The sequence below is a fragment of the Rana temporaria genome, chromosome 9 (genome assembly GCF_905171775.1).
Source record: "Rana temporaria chromosome 9, aRanTem1.1, whole genome shotgun sequence".
NCBI classification, from domain to species: domain Eukaryota; kingdom Metazoa; phylum Chordata; class Amphibia; order Anura; family Ranidae; genus Rana; species Rana temporaria.
This window is the reverse complement of record NC_053497.1, coordinates 43,602,651-43,621,921: the sequence shown is the minus strand read 5'-3', so window position 1 is coordinate 43,621,921 and position 19,271 is coordinate 43,602,651. Positions and strand designations below refer to the sequence as shown.

The window sequence follows — 19,271 nt, the reverse complement described above, 5'->3', positions numbered from 1 at the left end:
CACTGACAGAGAAACCTTCAGAAATTGCTAAAACAAATCCCTTAACACCCCCTCAGAGGACCCCTGAAGGGCTGCAGGTCCCAGATTTGGTGTCACGTGGCTTTGCCCTCCCAGATCTAAGTTGCAACCGCCCCCCAAAGCCCCCTGACCACCCCCTCCACCCTGGATACTGTGCCCGGCTGCTGAGCTCCTTTCCCATTATAGCACTCTATACTGTTCCTCCTCCGCAGGGCTGAAATCACATTCCTTTACAACACAGCCAGTTAGCCATGATCTGCACAGGGTGTATCTGCCTACTGTAACTACACTGCCGTTCTGACCAGAGAATTTCACAGGTCAGAAGTGCAACATAAAAGCCAGATGCACCTTGTGAAGACTGACAGACTGTGTGTAAAGGAATGTGATTTCAGCCCTGTGTAGTGTGGCGGGGGGAGGAGTTGTATACAGTGCTGGGATGGGAAAGGCGCTCTGCCAAGTGACCTGCCAGGGGACCCTGTCCTCTGATTCTCTAGCGGTGATCCCTGTCCTCTAATGTAAGGGGGAACTCTGGGAACTCAAATCTCTTAAGCCACTTTGAATATCTTGGTGTGCAGTGGATGTATCTGCACGCATAGTGGAATTGGTGGGTAGTACTGGGGGGGGGCAGGTCAACTTTTGCATCAGGGCCCACAAGCTTCAAGCTATGCCTCTACATAGGAGGGAAGTTAGACATGCAAGCATGATCAAATGCCCTTCAAAACCTCCACTGTCAAGACTCCATCAACGTGTACATTTGTTTTCCATATATCGGGTGGTGGGGAAGGCATTTGGAACAGGTTGGCTGCCTCGGTTCCAGTTTTAGGACAATGTCCAATAACTGACTTTATTTTATGCTTTAAATTCAGAGGTAGTAAGCTGTGGATTTGCATGGAGTTCTGTGGAGGCGGTTCGCTTCAGGACGTATATCAAGGTAAAGAAACTTTATATCAACCCTTTGAGCATGGCTGTTACTTGTCATAGTCAAGATCCCAATACAGTGACAGAGGTTGCTACTGTTTTGCATACCAGAGCAAAACTATCTGAGGAATACACCTGGCACACCTGGCAATATACTTGGGCAGCTTTCTGGCATTGGCTTAGTGCTCAATGAAAATCTTGGCTCTGACAGACAAGAAGGATTAATTCCCAATTACGTGATAACTGTCATTATCAGAGGCGCTTTTGATGTCAATACATTTTTTCTTTTTCCCCTCAGTCACAGGAGCCTTGTCTGAGCTTCAGGTGGCATATGTGTGTAGAGAGACCCTCCAGGTAAGAATTTAAAACAGACAGGTGCACATATAGATGTTTGTATGCCCATATGGAACAATAAGCTTTTTCTAATGTAGAAGCTGAGACTAATTTTTCGGCATGAAAAAAAACAATGTTTTTCGGCATGTAGAAAAAACTATGTTTTTCCAACTTGATCATTAAAACGACGTTGCCCACACACCATCGTTTAAAAAAAAATGCTCTTGCAAAGCGTGGTGACGTACAACACGTACGATGGCACTATAAAGGGGAAGTTCCATGCGGATGACGCCACCCTTGGGGCTGCTTTAGCTGATTTGGTGTTAGAGCGTGATGAATGTGCTTACCCCATTACGAATGTTAGTTTTACCAGAACGAGCGCTCCCGTCTCATAACTTGCTTCACGATCATTTTTTACAACCCGAAAAACGACATAGTTTAAAACGTCGTTAAAAAATGCAGCATGTTCGAATTTTGTTTTTGTTGTTTTTCAGAACCTAAAAAATTATGTGAAGCTCACACACAATCATTTTAAATTACATTTTTTAAAAACAACGTTTTTTTCATGCCGAAAAATGATCGTGTGTACACGGCATAAGACTGATCAGGTTAATTTTAGTAACATGGGTGAGGTTTTTGTTTTTTAATGCCTTTTTATTAATTTATTTCATGATGGTTTTCCACTAAATATAATTTACCATCTGAAAGCCTTATTTTATCATCATTCCTCATGATTGTATCTCATTAATTGTTTGTTTTGTTACCACCCAAATAGCTACTTTTCAAACCCTTCTCAAAAGGCATGTCATTGAAACTTATGCCGTGTACACACGATCGGATTTTCCGAAAAAAACTTGGATTGCTTTTCTGACGGAATTCCGCTCAAGCTTGGCTTGCATACACATGGTCACACAAAGGTTTGCTGAACTTTCGACCATCAAGAACGCGATGACGTACAACACGACAAACTGAGAAAATTAAGTTCAATGCTTCTGAGCATGCGTCTAATTATTTCCGAGCATACGTCGGAATTGCTACAGACGACCGGATTTTCTGATAGGAATTTGAGAACCAGCTCTCAATCTTTTGTTGGCAGAAATTCCGACAGCAAAAGTCCGATGGAGCAGACACACTGTCGGATATTCTGTTCAAAAGCTCACATCGGACTTTTGCTGTTGGAATTTCCGATCGTGTGTACGAGGCATTAGAGTTATCATCCGCCTCAAACAAAGCAGTATTTTAAAGGGCCAGGCCACTCAAAACAGATGTTTCAGTTTTTTTGGCAGATGCTGGAGAGTTAACCCACCTGACGGTTTTACATTGAGTTCCTGAATCTGCTTTAGCTATTTATGAAGGAGTCCCATTGTTTCTGTTGGATTTTGGAGAATGTATCTGGAGGAGCTGGAAAACACAAAGGTGGGCTGGCACCCCCAAAACTCCCAGTTGGGCAAAAACTATGTCAGCAAATAATGGGAGGGAGACCTCATTGTTGAAGAGAAAATATCCTCAACTCAACACATCTGACGCTAAACATAACTAAACTTTTTTGAGTGGAATGGCCTTTAAAACACCTTGGTTTTCCTAAGCTTGCTTTGGACAAAAGATGACGCCCAATTTCAGCCAGTATCTTGCTATGAGCACCAGAAAATATCAGGCCAGTCAGAATGCGTTGCCAGGATGAAGGGCTTTAACATTTCTGCTACTCAGGTATAGAAATGGAAATATATCACCTATTATTTGTCTCTAACAGGGTCTGGCTTATCTTCATAATCAAGGAAAGATACACAGAGATATTAAGGTAAGCACTGTACTCCTAGAAAAGACGGGTTTGGCCCTGTGGTGGTCCCGATTTAGCCCTTTTTATCTTTGGCTATTGACAGTTTTAAGGTATAAACCCGGGAAAATGTTATATGTTAGTTATACTGTCGTGTCTCCAATGACTTGTACTTGTAACTTGATTTTCATTGCATTGACAGATAATGCCTGTCTTTCTATTGTATTCCTTCCTTTTTTTTGAAATTCAATAAAAATATTGGAAAAGAAAAGACGGGTTTGGGAGTGGCTGTAAACATGGCATTCTGCTCATTCTGAAAATATGCTAGCCCTGTAGAATGTAACTGAACAAAGAATCCAAGCACTCCCATCATGGGGGCAACAGTCCACAACAAACAAAACGGATCCAAATTAGTGTAAAACAGGGTATATGTAGAGTTTTTTTTTTTTTTTCGTTCAACCAGCAGTTTGAAAAAAAAACTCACAGATGCCCACATGCACCGACTCCTGTTGAACAGAGAGCAGTAAACACATATCTAAAACTTGTCTGGTTCCTGCACAACTAGACACAATTTGGCACGTGTACACCCAGCTTAACCACATCAATACAGAGCACTTTCACCCCCTTCCTGCCCAGGCAATTTTTTAGCTTTCAGTGCTGTCACATTTTGAATGACAATTGTGTGGCCATGCAACATTCTACCCCAATTTTTTTTATCTTCTTCTCCACACAAATAGAGCTTTCTTTTGGTGGTATTTAATCACTGCTGAGATTTGTATTTAAAAAAACAAAAACAAAAAAAAGACCGAAATTAAAAAAAAAAAGTTTCTGTAAATTTTGTACATAAGTAATTTTTCTCCTTCATTGATGGGCACTGGTAGGCTGCACTGATGGCACTGATGAGGAGGCACTAATATGTCATACTGATGGGCACTGATGAGGAGGCACTAATATGCCACACTGGGTACTGAATATGCAGCACTGATGAGCACCGATGGGCACTGATGGGAGGCATTGATGGGCAGCAAAAATGAGCAGGCGCTGATACGAGGCACTGACTGACATCACTTATGGGCACTGATTGGTGGCACTTATGGGGACTGCTGGGGCTCTCCTGTAAGCAGGGCACTGATCAGTGCCTTAATTACCTGCCCAGGTCTCCCCTGCAAGGAGATGCCGCTGAGTGATCAGCATTCCTCGCCACACACTCTGTCAGTGTAAGACGAGGAGAGCCGATTCACGGCACTTCGTATTTACATGTGACCGGCTGTGATTGGACACAGCTGATCACATGGTTAAAGAGTCACGGCCATGGCTCTTAACAGATATTAGGGTCGTACCGTGTCCTAGCAACACGGTGTGGCCATGATCGCCGTTCTGTGCGCATCCGCGGGTGCGCAATAGCGGCCAATCTAGGGCGCTGTCACATGACGTCCTTCCAGAACAGGAGCCGCACTGTCCCTCCGTAATTTGATGGTGGGCAGGCGGCAAGTGGTTAAGATTGCCCATACATATAGTAGATTTTCATACAAACATTTGTATGAAAATGTGCACAAAAATTCTCACTACTTTTGATGGCTTAACTAATGCCATTTGAAAGTACTTGAACATTTTTGTTTACTTTTAACAATTGATTTTTGCACAAAAAAATTAAAGTAGAACTATAACTTTTTTTTCCATTTTGGATAGAGTAATGGAGGGTTACCCTTGTTTAATTTTTTTTTCATATGGGGAGATTTACCTTCACTTCCTGTCCCATAGCCAAAACAGGAAGTGAGAGAAAATACCTGGAAATTAACGGAATCCCTTGGGGACCCCTAGACCGCCAGAATTTGTGTACCCATTGAAAGTTTTGCCCTATATTACTTTTCAGTGAACCCAAAATGTGGGATTTTCTTTTCTTTTCCTTTCACTTTCAATGATAATAGTAAACAGGACAAAAAGAGAGGGTGAATCTCCCTAATGTGGGCCCAGATGGCAATACAAAATTACAAACCTCCTAATCCCTCTCCACTCTATCCAAAACTAAAGAAGAAAATGTGCCTTTAGTTCCACTTTAACCAAACCAAAAAAACACATAAACTGTTATGCCGCGTACACACGACCGGTTTGTCCGTCGGAATAAACTCAGACGTTTTTTTCCGACGGAATTCCACTCAAGCTGTCTTGCATGCACACGGATACACCAAATTCCGACCATAAAAAACGCTGTGACATACAACACTACGACAAGCCTAGAAAAATTAAGTTCAATGCTTCCGAACATGCGTCAAATTATTTCCGAGCATGCATGTTTTTTTTCTCCGTCGGAATTCCATACAGACGAACGGAATTTCCGATAGAGATTTTTTCCGTCGGAAAAAAAGAGAACATGTTCGATTTCTAAGTCCGTCGGAATTTCCGACTGAAAAAGTCCAATGGGGCATACACATTCCGTCTGACTTTTTCCATCGAAATGTATTGGTTAGAGAAACATGTTCCATCTAATGATTAGAAAACCAAGCAAATATTCTTAAAATAAAGAGATTTTGAACAAAATGTTCCTATTGTATTGCCAGCTTATGGCCTCAGAGAGATAATCAGTTTAATCAGCAGAAATAGCAGAATCAGCTGTCTGAAGGCCAGGCGCAGATTAACAGAGTATAGAATCCAGACAAGTAAACAGCAATGACAGATGAAAGCAGAGGTAAGAGGCCAATGATGAGAATACGCACTGTACAAAAGCAGTTCAAATAATAGACAGAGAAAATCCAAAGCAAGAGAAGTCAGACATAAATCGGAGACAGACTACATATCCTAGATACAATTTGTTAGAATCATTTATAAACTGTTTCAATACACATTACAAACTTGTAGCCTACAGGAGAAGAGGAGCTGGGTACTCAAACTGAAAAGAAACACTTGACATTGACCTAAAACAGTATCTTTATTAAAGAATATTCTGAATGCTTTATCTGTGAGTGAGTGAGAAACTTATATAGCGCAACACATGCGAACTGAATCGCCTCTGGGCGCTTGGTAACCATTCCCTGGGCCCTCAGAAGAGATGGGTCTTGATCTTTCTCCTGAAGGCCAGGTGGTTTACCTCCAATCGGATGGTGGTTGGTAGAGCGTTCCATAGTCTGGGTCCTTGAACCGCAAATCTTCGTTCTCCTTTGGACTTGTATCTGGCTTTGGGTATCTGGAGTAGATTTTGGTTGGTGGATCGCAGAATGCGATGGGTGTTGTGAGCTTTTAGTTTCTCGCATAGATATTGGGGGGCATTTCCCAGAATACACTTATGCGTTAGACAGAGTGCTTTGAAGGTGATTCTGTCTTTTACGGGCAACCAATGAAGGGATCTCAACGAAGGTGAGATTGATTCCCATGGTTTTTTCCCAGTCACAAGTCGAGCGGCCGTATTTTGAACGACTTGCAGACGAGTGATTTGGTATTTTGGGAGTCCAAGATAGAGGGCATTTGCATAGTCAAGTCTGGAGTTGATAATTGTTCCCACCACGACTGCTATGTCTTTTTTTGGGATAAAGGGAGTGAGTCTGCGTAGAAGGCGCAGCAGATGGTGCGATCCGCTGACTACTGACCCTATTTGTGCATCCATTGTCATGTAGGTATCGAAGATGACTCAGAGACTTTTGACTTTGGTGCTGGGGGTGATGGATTGACCCAGAATGGGCAGGGGCGTCCATGTTGTTGCGGGATGAATCTTCCGTTTGGCCTGAAACAGGAGAAGTTCTGTGGCCTCCAAAGGAGAACAGGGGAACGAGATTCTGTCGCCAATGAGAACTATACATTTATTTACTAACTTGCAGTAGAAAAATTAGTAATTGTAAAAGCCTAGAAAAGGAATAGGCTCCAATAAGTAAACTATTGATAACATTCAGATTTAAAAGAAAGAAAACAAAATACTTTGTTAATTGATGCATATACCCTCCTTCAGAAGCCTGTAGAGTTCACTTCCATTTAGCACTGGGTTCAGGTAGCGCAAAGGGCAGGCTCCATTAGGACCTTAGAACTTGACATTGGACTGACCTTTCTTCTTTGATTCAGAAAGGCTATAAACACTAGTTAAACAATTTAACAGAATTGCACGTTATGGGATCAGATGCCCTCCTCTTGTTTCCCCTGTCCCCTCTCAAAATATTTTATTATGTGACTTACTATCAGTAGGACTTGCTAGAAAATCGTTCCCATTAGCTCCTTCTATTTCCAGGCAAATGGTCTTTCCATTGGATAGTTCATACCTCAGAGGAGAACAAATGTCCCATATAATTTCCTACAAATGCCTATTCTTGACTCTGGTTCTTTTTAAATGATCTTAAGGCAAGCCATGATTTAGTGGTGCTTGACTAGTTTTCTTTATTGGTTACAGTGTAATTTAAACCCAAATACAGTACATACAGTGGGTATAGAAAAGGCCATAACACATTTTTCCATGTAGCCTCAGAACCTTCAAGGTGCGTTTTAAAGGGGTTGTAAAGGTAAAAAAAATCTGCAAAGTAGAGAGTGTCCTGACCCTCCTGCTCACCTCCTCATTTCTCAGAGGAAATAAGGACATTTAAAAGCAAAATCGAAGGATGAGGTAAGTGAAGGTGGACTGCACTAAGGTAAAGGAAGCTATTTAGGGAATTTTTTTTTACAACCCCTTTATGGTGGTAAGATGAGACTAACATTTAATGGTTTGGCCTCAACTCCAAACGATATGTTTGGCGGAAATCCATTACAGCTTACCATCCATATAACACCTTTCCTTCAGTAAAGCATGGAGGTGGTAATATCCTTTTATGGGGATGTTTCTCTGCAGCAGGGACTGGATGGGGCAAAATACCATCAAATTCATGAGGAAATTCTGCTGCCCTCTGCCAGAAAGTTGTCAATGGGAAGAATGTTTACCTTCCAACAGGACAATGACCCAAAGCACACAGCAAAAATGACCACACAGTGGTTGAAGGAGAAAAAGGTGAATGTCCTTGCATGGCCTAGTCTGAGGCCCAGACTTAAACCACATCTGTGGAATGACTTAAGACTGCAGTACACAAATGGTCACCATCAAATTTAACTGAACTTGATCAGTTCGGCAAATATTGCAAAGTCTAGATGTGCAAAGTTAGTAGAGACCTATCCCAACAGACTAAAGGCTGTAATTTAAAGCAAAAGGCCATCCCACAAAATATTGACATAATCCTTTTTCCAACTCTGTGATTCTGTTTTTTATTTTATTTTTATTTTTTCTCTGACATGTTGGTGTTATACCTTTCACTTGAATATTATAAGTTGCACTAGTAAATACAGCTCGATAAAACAACAACACTGTCCGTCTTCATTTCAGGCTGCAAAGCAACACAATTTAATTATTTTAAAGGGGGGGGGGTAATTCTTTTCTATACCCACTGTATATAAAAAAAATTATAATACTGCTAAGGCTATTTTTACTCATGGGTTGGGTAAGTTTAGAAGTGCCCCTGTGAGTGTTAAAATAATGTTTTTCAACTGCAGTTACAGTGATTGCTAGATCGCTTTTAAATTTACCTATGTGTAACCACATAGTAGACATGTGCGTTTCGTTTCGTACGAATCGAAAATTCATACGAATTTCCTAAAATTCGTACATTCGGAAGCATTCAAAATCCGAATTGCTATGCTTCTGAATTGTATACAAAATTTTGTTAACGAATTTCAGATCCAAATTTCATTACAACGGAAATGTGACTGGTGTTTTGTTGACCAATCAGAGGTTTTCTTCTGCTGCTGAGTGAGGGTTGGGAAAATTACCTTTTTTTAATATGGGAGTGGGAGATTCAGATTCGAACAAAATAAGAATGTTTGGTAATATCGTTTTATTATTGTCATAATAATTACGATTATTCGTTATGATGAAGTTAAATTACCTTTTTTGAATATTTGAAATGGGAGTCACCAGCAGGGTCCGCAGTTTCAATTTGAACAGGAGTACGAATCGAAAATTGTTCGTTCGAGCGTTGTGGGAGTCCCTCATAATGAGCACAGCAGGGGTACAGCCCCAGGAGGAAGTCAGCACAGCACAGGGAGGGTGGGAGCCCCTCATAATGAGCATAATGAGTCGACAACTGCCATATTGAGAAAGGTATTTTTTTGTTTTTTAAATTCATCATAACAAATGTTCGGAATGGTTACAAAAAGTAAACGAACCTAATGAAAATTCGTATTTCCTACAAATCCAAATTGAATTTCAGACACTAATTACGAAATACAAACTAATGGCTAAAACGGTGGTTAGTTTTAGATCAGAAGCCATGGAATAAAGTACTAAGTGATTTTGTTGCTCTTATTCTAGGGAGCCAATATTCTTCTAAATGACGATGGAGATGTTAAACTAGGTAAGTGCATAGTGCTGATTTCCTGATTTTTAGGTTTTACCAGCTCTTCAGAAAGGTCAGTGAGATTTTTTATATGAAAAAGAACAAGTGAAGAAAAATGTTGTGTGGTAAAAAGAAACCAATCAAATAGTCATGCAATTTACTGTTTATACCACACTCAATTAGGTCTAAAGAGATTAACCTCCCTGGAGGTATGATTATGTCAGATTTTTGCATCTCAAAGCGGTACAATGTTTTGCATGGAAATTTGGTGCTTTATTTTGTAGGCCTGTAATTCTTAGGAATAATTCACTTAAATCTGTCCAAACAAGAGTCTAGTAGACATCCCGGGTATGATAAAGTTTGAAACACAAAATCATAAATTATAATATAATAAATAACTATAAATGATTATATCAAATAATACAATAATAATAAAATGTATTCAATAATGTAATCAAATCAGAAACACTGAAATTTGCTCAGTTGCAGAATTGTCGCTGTTGCTACTTTCAGTGTCTGATGAGGAATTTCCCCACAAATCGCTATCGCTAAATTCTGAGCGTGATTCTAATTTACTATTGCTGTTTTCTAGCTGTTTTCTAAAACCACTTTTGACGGAAGGGGACACTTTTTGGATGCCATGGACAATCTCCAGTTTCCAGGCAGAAAGAACAGTATATATAATATAAAACTGCATTCAGGGCACTGGACAAACCATTATAGACAAAAGGGATGTGAAATAATTTGATATAGTAATGTAATCTATAAGATTACAGTGTACTGTATGTGTTATATTTCTTTCACTTTTTGAATTTGCCGCCTGGCTCCTTCCCTGTGCGCTGCGACGCTCGCAAGGAATGGAGCCCGGCATATTGATCGAGCGAGGTACATAGCCCACAGACACAGTGGGAGTATATTGTAGGATCCTGGGGATAAGGTGAGTAACTTTCCCAGGATACTGTGACGCAATACCAAGTGTGGCTCGGGGTTCTGCTTTTGGTAATATAAATTCACCCCGAGCCACATTCGGGATTTCCGCCAGGGAGGTTAAAAAGAGAAGTTTGTTAAAGAGAAGCTTCAGTCACATGCATGAAAATCAGGTCAGAAGCTACAAAAACTGACAGTCGCCTGTCTAGGGATCTTGCGCTGTTCTCGCCCAAGCTGTTTTTTCACCGATTTTCAGACCCAGGCACCAGAAGTGGCAGTGTGTACTTGTTAAAACCAGTTACCCGCTCCCCCATCCCCCAAAAAAGAAAAAAATGTGGAGGGGCAAGGAGGAGGAAGAACGAAACTTCCCCTTCTGAGTGAAATTTTAAGGCCACAGTGGCATAAACATTAAAGTGGTTGTAAAGGTTTTTTTTTTATTTTCTAAATAGATTCCTTTAAGCTAGTGCATTGTTGGTTCACTTACCTTTTTCTTTCGATTTCCCTTCTAACTTTGTTTTTTCTTTGTCTGAATTTCTCACTTCCTGTTTCTCCTCAGTAAGCTTATCCCCATCATCTGAGCCGCTCTGGCTGGGGCTTAGTCAGCCAGAACAGCTTACTGAGGAGGAACAGGAAGTGAGATTTAGAAAATAAAAAACAAATCTTTACAACCCCTTTAAAAAATTTCAAGTGTATCTTCAGCTAACAGTTTTGGATAGAGTGTAAAAGTGCTAAAACCTCTGTTAAAGCAGAACTATTTTTAATCCATATAATACAAGCCTTAGTAAATAGATAGGAGGGTATATTATGTTTACCTTTCTTCAGTTGCTTCCTGGCCTAGGCTAAAATGATGTAATATATCCCAGGCATCTTAATGGGCATTTTTTTTATTCTTTCATCTGGAAGAGGGGCTTTCTCAGCTAGGCAATTTCACCTGCCTGCATGCTTGTGCTGAGGCCAGATGGATTCCAGGAAGTAAATTCTAAATGAATCATCTGCCCTTACTCAAGATGGACGGAGCTAGAAATGCTAGGGGGTTGTTTTTCTGTAATGTCTCATCAAAATAAAGCATGAATGGATGGATAGATGGGTGAGTTTGCTTTGAATATTAAACCTTAAATAAATAGAATTTTCATTTTGTGGTGCTCAGATATACATAAGTTCTGCTTTAGAGTAGCCATAAACATAATAAATCTTCCTGCTGAACCGGCCGAAATACAAATGATAACTGTGAAGGCTGAATGTACCAAGTTCATCAGTCGATCAACTTGGGTACAACTGCCCTGTCGGATTCGCTTACGATTATTGCAAGTAACTACTATAGGGCTTCCCTCACTGGAAGAAGACAATCGCCCGGCAGGATGGATTTCCACATCAACACTGTCTATATTGATTTCTTTCTTGCAACCACGGGAAGAAATTCACTACTTGTATGGCCGTCCTTAAGTTGTTTTTGCTATATTATGAAAGACGTGTAGGGTGCTGAACAGGTATTGATTCCAAAAAGAGGAATGGGTTTTCAATTTAGGTCGCTCCAAAGAGTACCGGCCAAGGGTTGGCACATTTCTTTGGATACTGGTGGTTGAAGAGGAAAGCATTAGACATATTTCTAAAGCCCAGAAATGGATTTTATTACAGGTCATTTCTCAGGGGCAGTTTTTATTGCTGTTTGTGTCCCTGCTGGGAAGATTTACCCTGGTTGCTTGTCTTGAAGGCTATTGTCACTGAAACATAAAGTGATAGAAAATCCCAAATAAAGTGATAGAAAATCCCAAATTTTAAGATCACACTGAAACAGGAGGCCAGAGGGAGATCTTCCAATGGGGACACCTGTTTCGAATCTTTCAGTGGGCACACCTGCAATTTACCTGGTATTGTCTTATTTTTGCAGCTGATTTTGGAATTTCAGCTCAACTCACAGCAACCTTTGCCCGGAGAAACTCGTTCATTGGAACACCTTACTGGTAATGTATTTAAAATGAAATAAAACTAGACAGATTGTTCTGCAAATTTGATTGGTTGCCACAAATTCCTGCACTTTGGACATTGCCATTTTTCTATGCACTTCCAAAGTAATTAAACCCAGTTCTGCTTACCAGCCTAGAGAATGCCTATGAAATTTTGAGAGCAGAATATCAAGACAAGCCTGTTGAACAAGCCTATTCATTCTTGATAATTACTTTGTAAGTGCATCATAATCGTAATTTCTTATGACTAATCTGTAGGAAGGAAAACGAAATAGCTCATGACTATTCAGATTGAAAGGGTAAAAACTACAGAATTTATTTCAACTTGAGTATAATTACCTTTAATTATGCCTTTTCTTCAGATGTTTTTTTTTTTTTTTAGGATGGCTCCAGAAGTGGCTGCAGTGGAGCTGAAGGGGGGATACACAGAGCTGTGCGATGTTTGGTCTCTTGGAATTACAGCCATTGAGCTCACTGAACTACAACCACCTATGTTTCACGTACACCCCTTAAGGTAAACATACAAACTACTATGTAGAAAAATAACAATGAAATATCATCATACGATTAAACAAAAACTCTTATGCCCCGTACACACCATCACTTTATGTGATGAAAAAAAACGACATTTTCTGTGAAGTAAAAAATGAAGTTTTTGAAACTTCAATTTTCAAAGACGAAGTTGCCTACACACCATCGTTTTTCTCACAATGTTCTAGCAAAGCGAGGTTACGTTCTCACCACTTTTTCCATTGAAGCTTGCTTCATAAGTAGCTTCTGGGCATGCGCGGGTGAAAAAACGTAGTTTTAAACAACGTTTTTTACTACACACGGTCAATTTCTGTGAAGTAAAAAATGACGTTTTGAAAAACGACACATAAAATTGAAGCATGCTTCAATTTTTTTTGGTCGTTTTTTACAAGACATAAAATGACGTTTTCCCCCACACACGGTCAATTAAAGTGACGTTTTTAAAAACGTCGTTTTTTTTCATCACATAAAGTGATGGTGTGTACGGGGCATTAATGTTTATCTAAACCAGGGTTTCTCAACCAGGGTTACATGGAACTGTAGGGTTCCTCCAGAGGTTGCTAGGGGTCCCTTGAGCAATGAACAAATTCTGCCTCTCAAATAAGTTCTTACTGACACCATTGATCTTTTTAGCTATCTGTAAGGGGCTAAATCTTCCCAATGACCACAAATGTAAGGAGCATTCTTCCCACTGACCATCACACTAATGTATCACAAGTTGTAGGTATAGTACTTTTTAGCAGGGGTTCCCGGAGACTGGAAAGTTATTTCAAGGGTTCCTCTCTGTTGAAAAGGTTGACAAAGGCTGCTCTAAACCCAAAAACAAAAATGTAGTACATTGTAGCTGACAAGTCCTTCGATAACCAGATCCCTCTTATTTCATTACTTTTTTATTTTTCTCTACTCCCCTACTGGAAACCCTTTTTTTACTTAAAGGCTTAGTTTATAAGGATGACAGACATCTCACATACATACAGAGCAGTAATAACCAAACTCTATCACACACACACACAGAGGTTTCATTTAGAAACTGACCAACCAACCAAGTCTCTGAGACTTCTGAACTATGTTATTTGCAGCTTAATCTATTCCATCGGCAGGACACTTCTCAAATCATTAAGAAATCACTGACAAGTGCATTTTAGCTGTATTTAATCTTCTAATGTGCGTCAACCTGCTTTAGGGCCAGTGTTGCAAGTTGATGGGAATGCCAAACCCACTTGAAGCAGATCACATGCAGATCAGAAAAAGGCCACCTGCAGGTTAAATGCACCCGTCATTGAATCACATGTATACTGTATATAGCTGCACCAGGTATGTTGTGGTCATTCAGGTGCTTATCTAATAGTTTCTTGAAACCATCGATGACCACCGCCTGTGGAAGGGAATTCCACATCCTTGCCGCTCTTACAGTAAAGAACCCTCTACGTAGTTTAAGGTTAAACCTCTTTTCGAGCTTAACTACTCTATTTTATTTAGCTTGGGCTAAATATAATTTCTTTGAGTGGCCCTTTTTTTTTTGCGATTTGAAAATAATTTTGAATTATGTTATGTTCAACTGACGCAACTGGCACAAACCCAAATGCCCATGGACTGTGGTTCTTAAACTGCTTTTGCATTCTTGTTGACATGTGGGGAAGAAATATATCTGCTCCGAACAAAGGCCTGCATCAGAATTGGCAAAATACATTTATCGCAGGTGTAACTTGCATGTTGCTCAGAACGTACAAATTTGACAATGTCTATGTATAACGGAATCCTACTAAACCAATGGACAACATGCTTTCTTTGCAATGTTCCGGGTTCTAATCCTACTGGGGGGCACTATCTGTATGTTCCTTTTTTTTTTTTATCTGGGTTCTCAAGTTTCCTCCCACAATCCGAAAATACTGATGGGTAACAGGCAATCTGATCAAACTGGTTTAATAGAGAAATTGTGAATGCATGTGCTTGCATGAGTGCAGAATGGAACATGTTGCCACCACTGTAAAAATATAGGAAACAACTACCAGATTTCTTCACCAATCAGATGTGCAAACTTCTGCTACCCAACTGTCTCAAACAGAAAAGCGACAGCGATCCATATTTCTAAAGTAGCAGCAAAATGTAGATGGATTTATTGTAAGACATACAGTATGACCAGTTCCCCTTTCTATTTAATTATTGTGATAATTCCCTTTTTCACTTGAATGCTTACTGCAAGTTATGTGGATAGAAGAATTAGGCATATATAGAATAGAGATTGTCCATGTTCACGCATTTTGCTCCTTTAGCCTTTTCAATATGCACATTCATAGAACATATATTATAGTTTTATCATTTAGCCTGATTGTGTTTATGGTCTTCATCCCTTTCTCACTTAATTTCTAAGATGGTATCTGCCTCTGTTTCTCATGACTGCCTTCCTCTCTCCATCCAGGGTTCTCTTTCTGATGTCTAAAAGTGGCTACCAACCCCCTAAACTGAAGGACAAGTCAAAATGGTGAGCACTGTATAAAATATCCACACAAATGTAGCTCTGTATTCACTGATAAATCATTAAAGTAGTAATAAACCCTCAGCTTTTTTTTTTTATAGCATTTAGAATAAACTCAACATTCTCTAGTAAACTTTTTGTTATAATTCTCACCCTGGCAATTGTAGTTTACACCTTTCAATAGTGCTGCTTCCCTGAATTTCTGGTCTTTACAGGAAAGGGTAAACAGTGGACCGTGCAGTCAGCAGATAATCTATTTAATTAGAGAAGGGAGGTGCAGGGGAGAGCCTTGCCATCCTAAGCTACAGGGCTCTGTTTCCATTGACACACAGTGTAGGGAGACACAGCTCTAGTCCCTGCCCTGCATGCAAGAATGGCTTCATAGGATGTTGCAAGACAAAGGAGCCACCCTGAAACAGGAAACCCATTACAGTGATCGTGTTATTCGCTTCAACTCATAGGTGTTCGCAGCCTACTGCATTAGGGTGTGCACCCCAAAGCTCACACACACACATGCATGTGTGTCTATATATATATATATATATATATATATATGGCCCTGGCACATTGATCTCCCTGCCGGCACAATGAAAGAGGAGTGTAGTCTTATAGCAGATCCGGTGAGATAGACATCTTTCCCATCTCCCTGTTGCTACACAGAGCAATAAAGCTAATGCGCACTAGGTGATTAGGGTGTGCCTGGGTACACCTGACACATCCTGTGCACACGCCTATGCTTCAACTCAAATGTAGGAAAGGATGAAAAGATAAAGAAAAAACATACTCACTTAAGCTGGCAATACACTATTTATTTTTGGATGAGCACTTAACTACTTGCTGACCTGCCGCCGTCGTTTTACGGCGGCAGGTTGGCTCCCCTGCGCGAGAGCCCATAGCTCTACGTCGGGTCTCTCGCAGGATACTAGGGGCGCGCGCGCTCGCCCCCGAGTCCCGTGCGCGTGCCCGGCGGGCGCAATCGCCGCCCGGCACCCGCGATTGCTCATTACAGAGCGGGGACCGGGAGCTGTGTGTGTAAACACACAGCTCCCGGTCCTGTCAGGGGGGGAAATGCTGATCCTCTGTTCATACAACGTATGAACAGAAGATCAGTGATTTCCCCTAGTGAGGCCACCCCCCCCCACAGTAAGAACACACCCAGGGAACATACTTAACCCCTTCCCCGCCCCCTAGTGTTAACCCCTTCACTGCCAGTGGCATTTTTATAGTAATCCAATGTATTTTTATAGCACTGATCGCTATAAAAATGCCAATGGTCCCAAAAATGTGTCAAGTGTCCGCCATAATGTTGCAGTACCCAAAAAAAATTGCTGATCGCCGCCATTACTAGTAAAAAAAATATATTAATAAAAATGCCATAAAAATACCCCCTATTTTGTAAACGCTATAACTTTTGCGCAAACCAATCAATAAACGCTTATTGCGATTTTTTTTAACGAAAAATATGTAGAAGAATACGTATCAGCCTAAACTGAGGAAAAAAATAGTTTTTTGATATATTTTTGGGGGATATTTATTACAGCAAAAAGTAAAAAATATAATTTTTTTTCAAAATTGTCGCTCTATTTTTGTTTATAGCGCAAAAAATAAAAACTGCAGAGGTGATCAAATACCACCAAAAGAAAGCTCTATTTGTGGGAAAAAAAGGACGCCAATTTTGTTTGGGAGCCACATCGCACGACCGCGCAATTGTCAGTTAAAGCGACGCAGTCCCGAATAGCAAAAAGTGCTCTGGTCTTTGGGCAGCAATATGGTCCGGGGCTTAAGTGGTTAAACATTTGGACAAAAATTCTCAAATAGGTTGTAAAGGTTTAATTTTTAAAAAAAAAACAAACATATCATAATTACCTCCACTGTGTAGTTCGTTTTGCACAGAGTGGCCTTGATCCTCGTCTACTGGGGTCCCTCGGCGGCTGTCTCGGCTCCTCCCTGCAAGTGCAAACCCCTTCTGAGAAGCGTTCTCCCAAGGGGGTTAGCTTGCAGACATGCTCCCATGACATACAATCTGCATCCATAGGCGCCAACCAGGGGCGGACTGACAACTCATGGGGCCCCCGGGCAATAGAAGATTATGGGGCCCCTCTGGCTTACAGATGGCCACCACGCCAGGAGGCAGTGCCGAGGCAGGGCAGCTAAAATCTTGGGATCTTCACATTAAAAGCATGTCAGTTTCGGACATATCAGGGACAGATCTAAAAAAAACACAGATTTTTACATACTGTCCCTGGTTTTACTGAGCCTGGCAACCCTGATGGGGCCCCCTAGTGGCATGGGGCCCTCGGGCAGTGCCCGAGTGACTCAATGGTCAGTCCGCCCCTGGCGCCAACTGTATGACTCGTCTCCGCCCCCCGCATCATTGGATGTGATTGACAGCAGCCAATGACTGCGCTGCTATCAATCATCCAATGAAGAGCCGACAAGGGCTGGGGGAAAGCAACACAGGATTGCGCCCACGGAGATTCGGGGCTCAGGTAAGTAGAACGGGGGCTCGGGGGGGGCCGGAGAGTGCAAGGTGTTTTTTCACCTTAATGCATAGGATACATTAAGGTGAAAAAACACGAAGCTTTACAACCCCTTTAATGAATGCCGTTTGAAAGTACTTGAGGATTTAATTTTCTTTTTACATTTGGAATGAATGGACTTCCCAATGAAAACCACATACAAATGAAAATTTGTTTCATACTGCTCCTTCATTTTTTCCAACTTCATCATTAAAAAAACAAATGTTTATTTGATTCCGCTAATGATTATAGAATCAAATTAATCAAATGAATGCTCTTAACATGAACAGTTTTTAATAAAATTCTACTAGTGTATAGTCGGCTTAAGTGATTTAATCAGCTGCTGAAAGTGCTTAAAACACTAATGCCGCGTACACACGGTCGTTTTTCGGCATGAAAAAAAAAACGACATTTTTCAGCATGTCCAAAAAACGAAGTTTTTCCAACTTCATCATTAAAAACGATGTTGCCCACACACCATCGTTTTAAAAAAATTATGAACAAAGCACAGTGACGTACAACACGTACAACGGCATTCTGAAGGGGAAGTTCTATTCGCCTTTGGGCTGCTTTTAGCGGATTCCTTGTTGTTAGTAAAAGACGAATTGCGCTTTTTTGTCTGTTACAGCGTTTACTCCATTATGAATGGTAGTTTTACCTGAACGAGCGCTCCCGTCTCATAACTCGCTTATGGGAATGCGCGGATTTAAAACGTTGTTTTAGCCCACACACGATCATTTTTTACAACCCGACATATTAAAAAAACGACATTAAAAAATGCAGCATGTTCAAATTTTTTTTTTGTCGTTTTTCAGAAGCCCAAAAACGATGTGAAGCCCACACACACGATTTTAAATGACGTTTTTAAAAACGTCGTTTTTTTTCATGCCGAAAAACGACCGTGTGTATGCAACATAAGGGTTTAATACAACTTTCACTGTATTTTTTTAAAATGCAACTAGTCCTTAAGTTGATATAAGGCTCTTTTAATACCCTGTACAGCAACACTCAGAGAGGAGAGGGAAGGTAGATAACCTCATCAAACTCTGCTGCTCCCCCATTGTCCAATCAGCAGGCTTGGAGCGCAGAGGTGACACCACTCTATTTCTAGTTGGTAACAGAGTAAGTTGTGTTACCCACCATTATCAAGGGTATTTCCCCCAATGGGGTTTTTGGGCAGCTCAATTATTGAATTAGAGACAATGTATAAAAAATGGTTTTATTTTATAATACGTACGAAAAAGATTTTCTGGTAGTTAAAGGGTCACTAAAGGAAAAAAATGTTTTGCCTAAAATTAATGTCTGCAAGACATAATAGTGTAATGATTCTGTTAAAAAACGAGTAAATACCTATTAAATGCCTTCATCTATATCACCTCCGGCGTTCTAGTTTCTGTTCTCTCATTCACTTCCTGGTTTGCGGCGCTCGTTCATGTAAGAACTACATTTCCCAGTATGAATTGCGGCACGCCCAGT

The 19,271-nt window shown here is 40.6% G+C and overlaps 1 protein-coding gene across 1 annotated transcript in view; it reads left to right on the top strand.

Annotated features, from left to right (window-relative positions):
* Positions 1-19,271, top strand: part of MAP4K1 (mitogen-activated protein kinase kinase kinase kinase 1) — a 119,496-nt gene that overhangs the window by 63,746 nt on the left and 36,479 nt on the right. Inside the window, exons 4-10 of the mRNA XM_040323310.1 lie at positions 885-949; positions 1,235-1,290; positions 3,020-3,067; positions 9,354-9,396; positions 12,194-12,266; positions 12,652-12,783; positions 15,220-15,282. Of these exons, the coding sequence (XP_040179244.1) occupies positions 885-949; positions 1,235-1,290; positions 3,020-3,067; positions 9,354-9,396; positions 12,194-12,266; positions 12,652-12,783; positions 15,220-15,282 (480 nt within the window). The remainder of the gene's footprint in view (positions 1-884; positions 950-1,234; positions 1,291-3,019; positions 3,068-9,353; positions 9,397-12,193; positions 12,267-12,651; positions 12,784-15,219; positions 15,283-19,271) is intronic.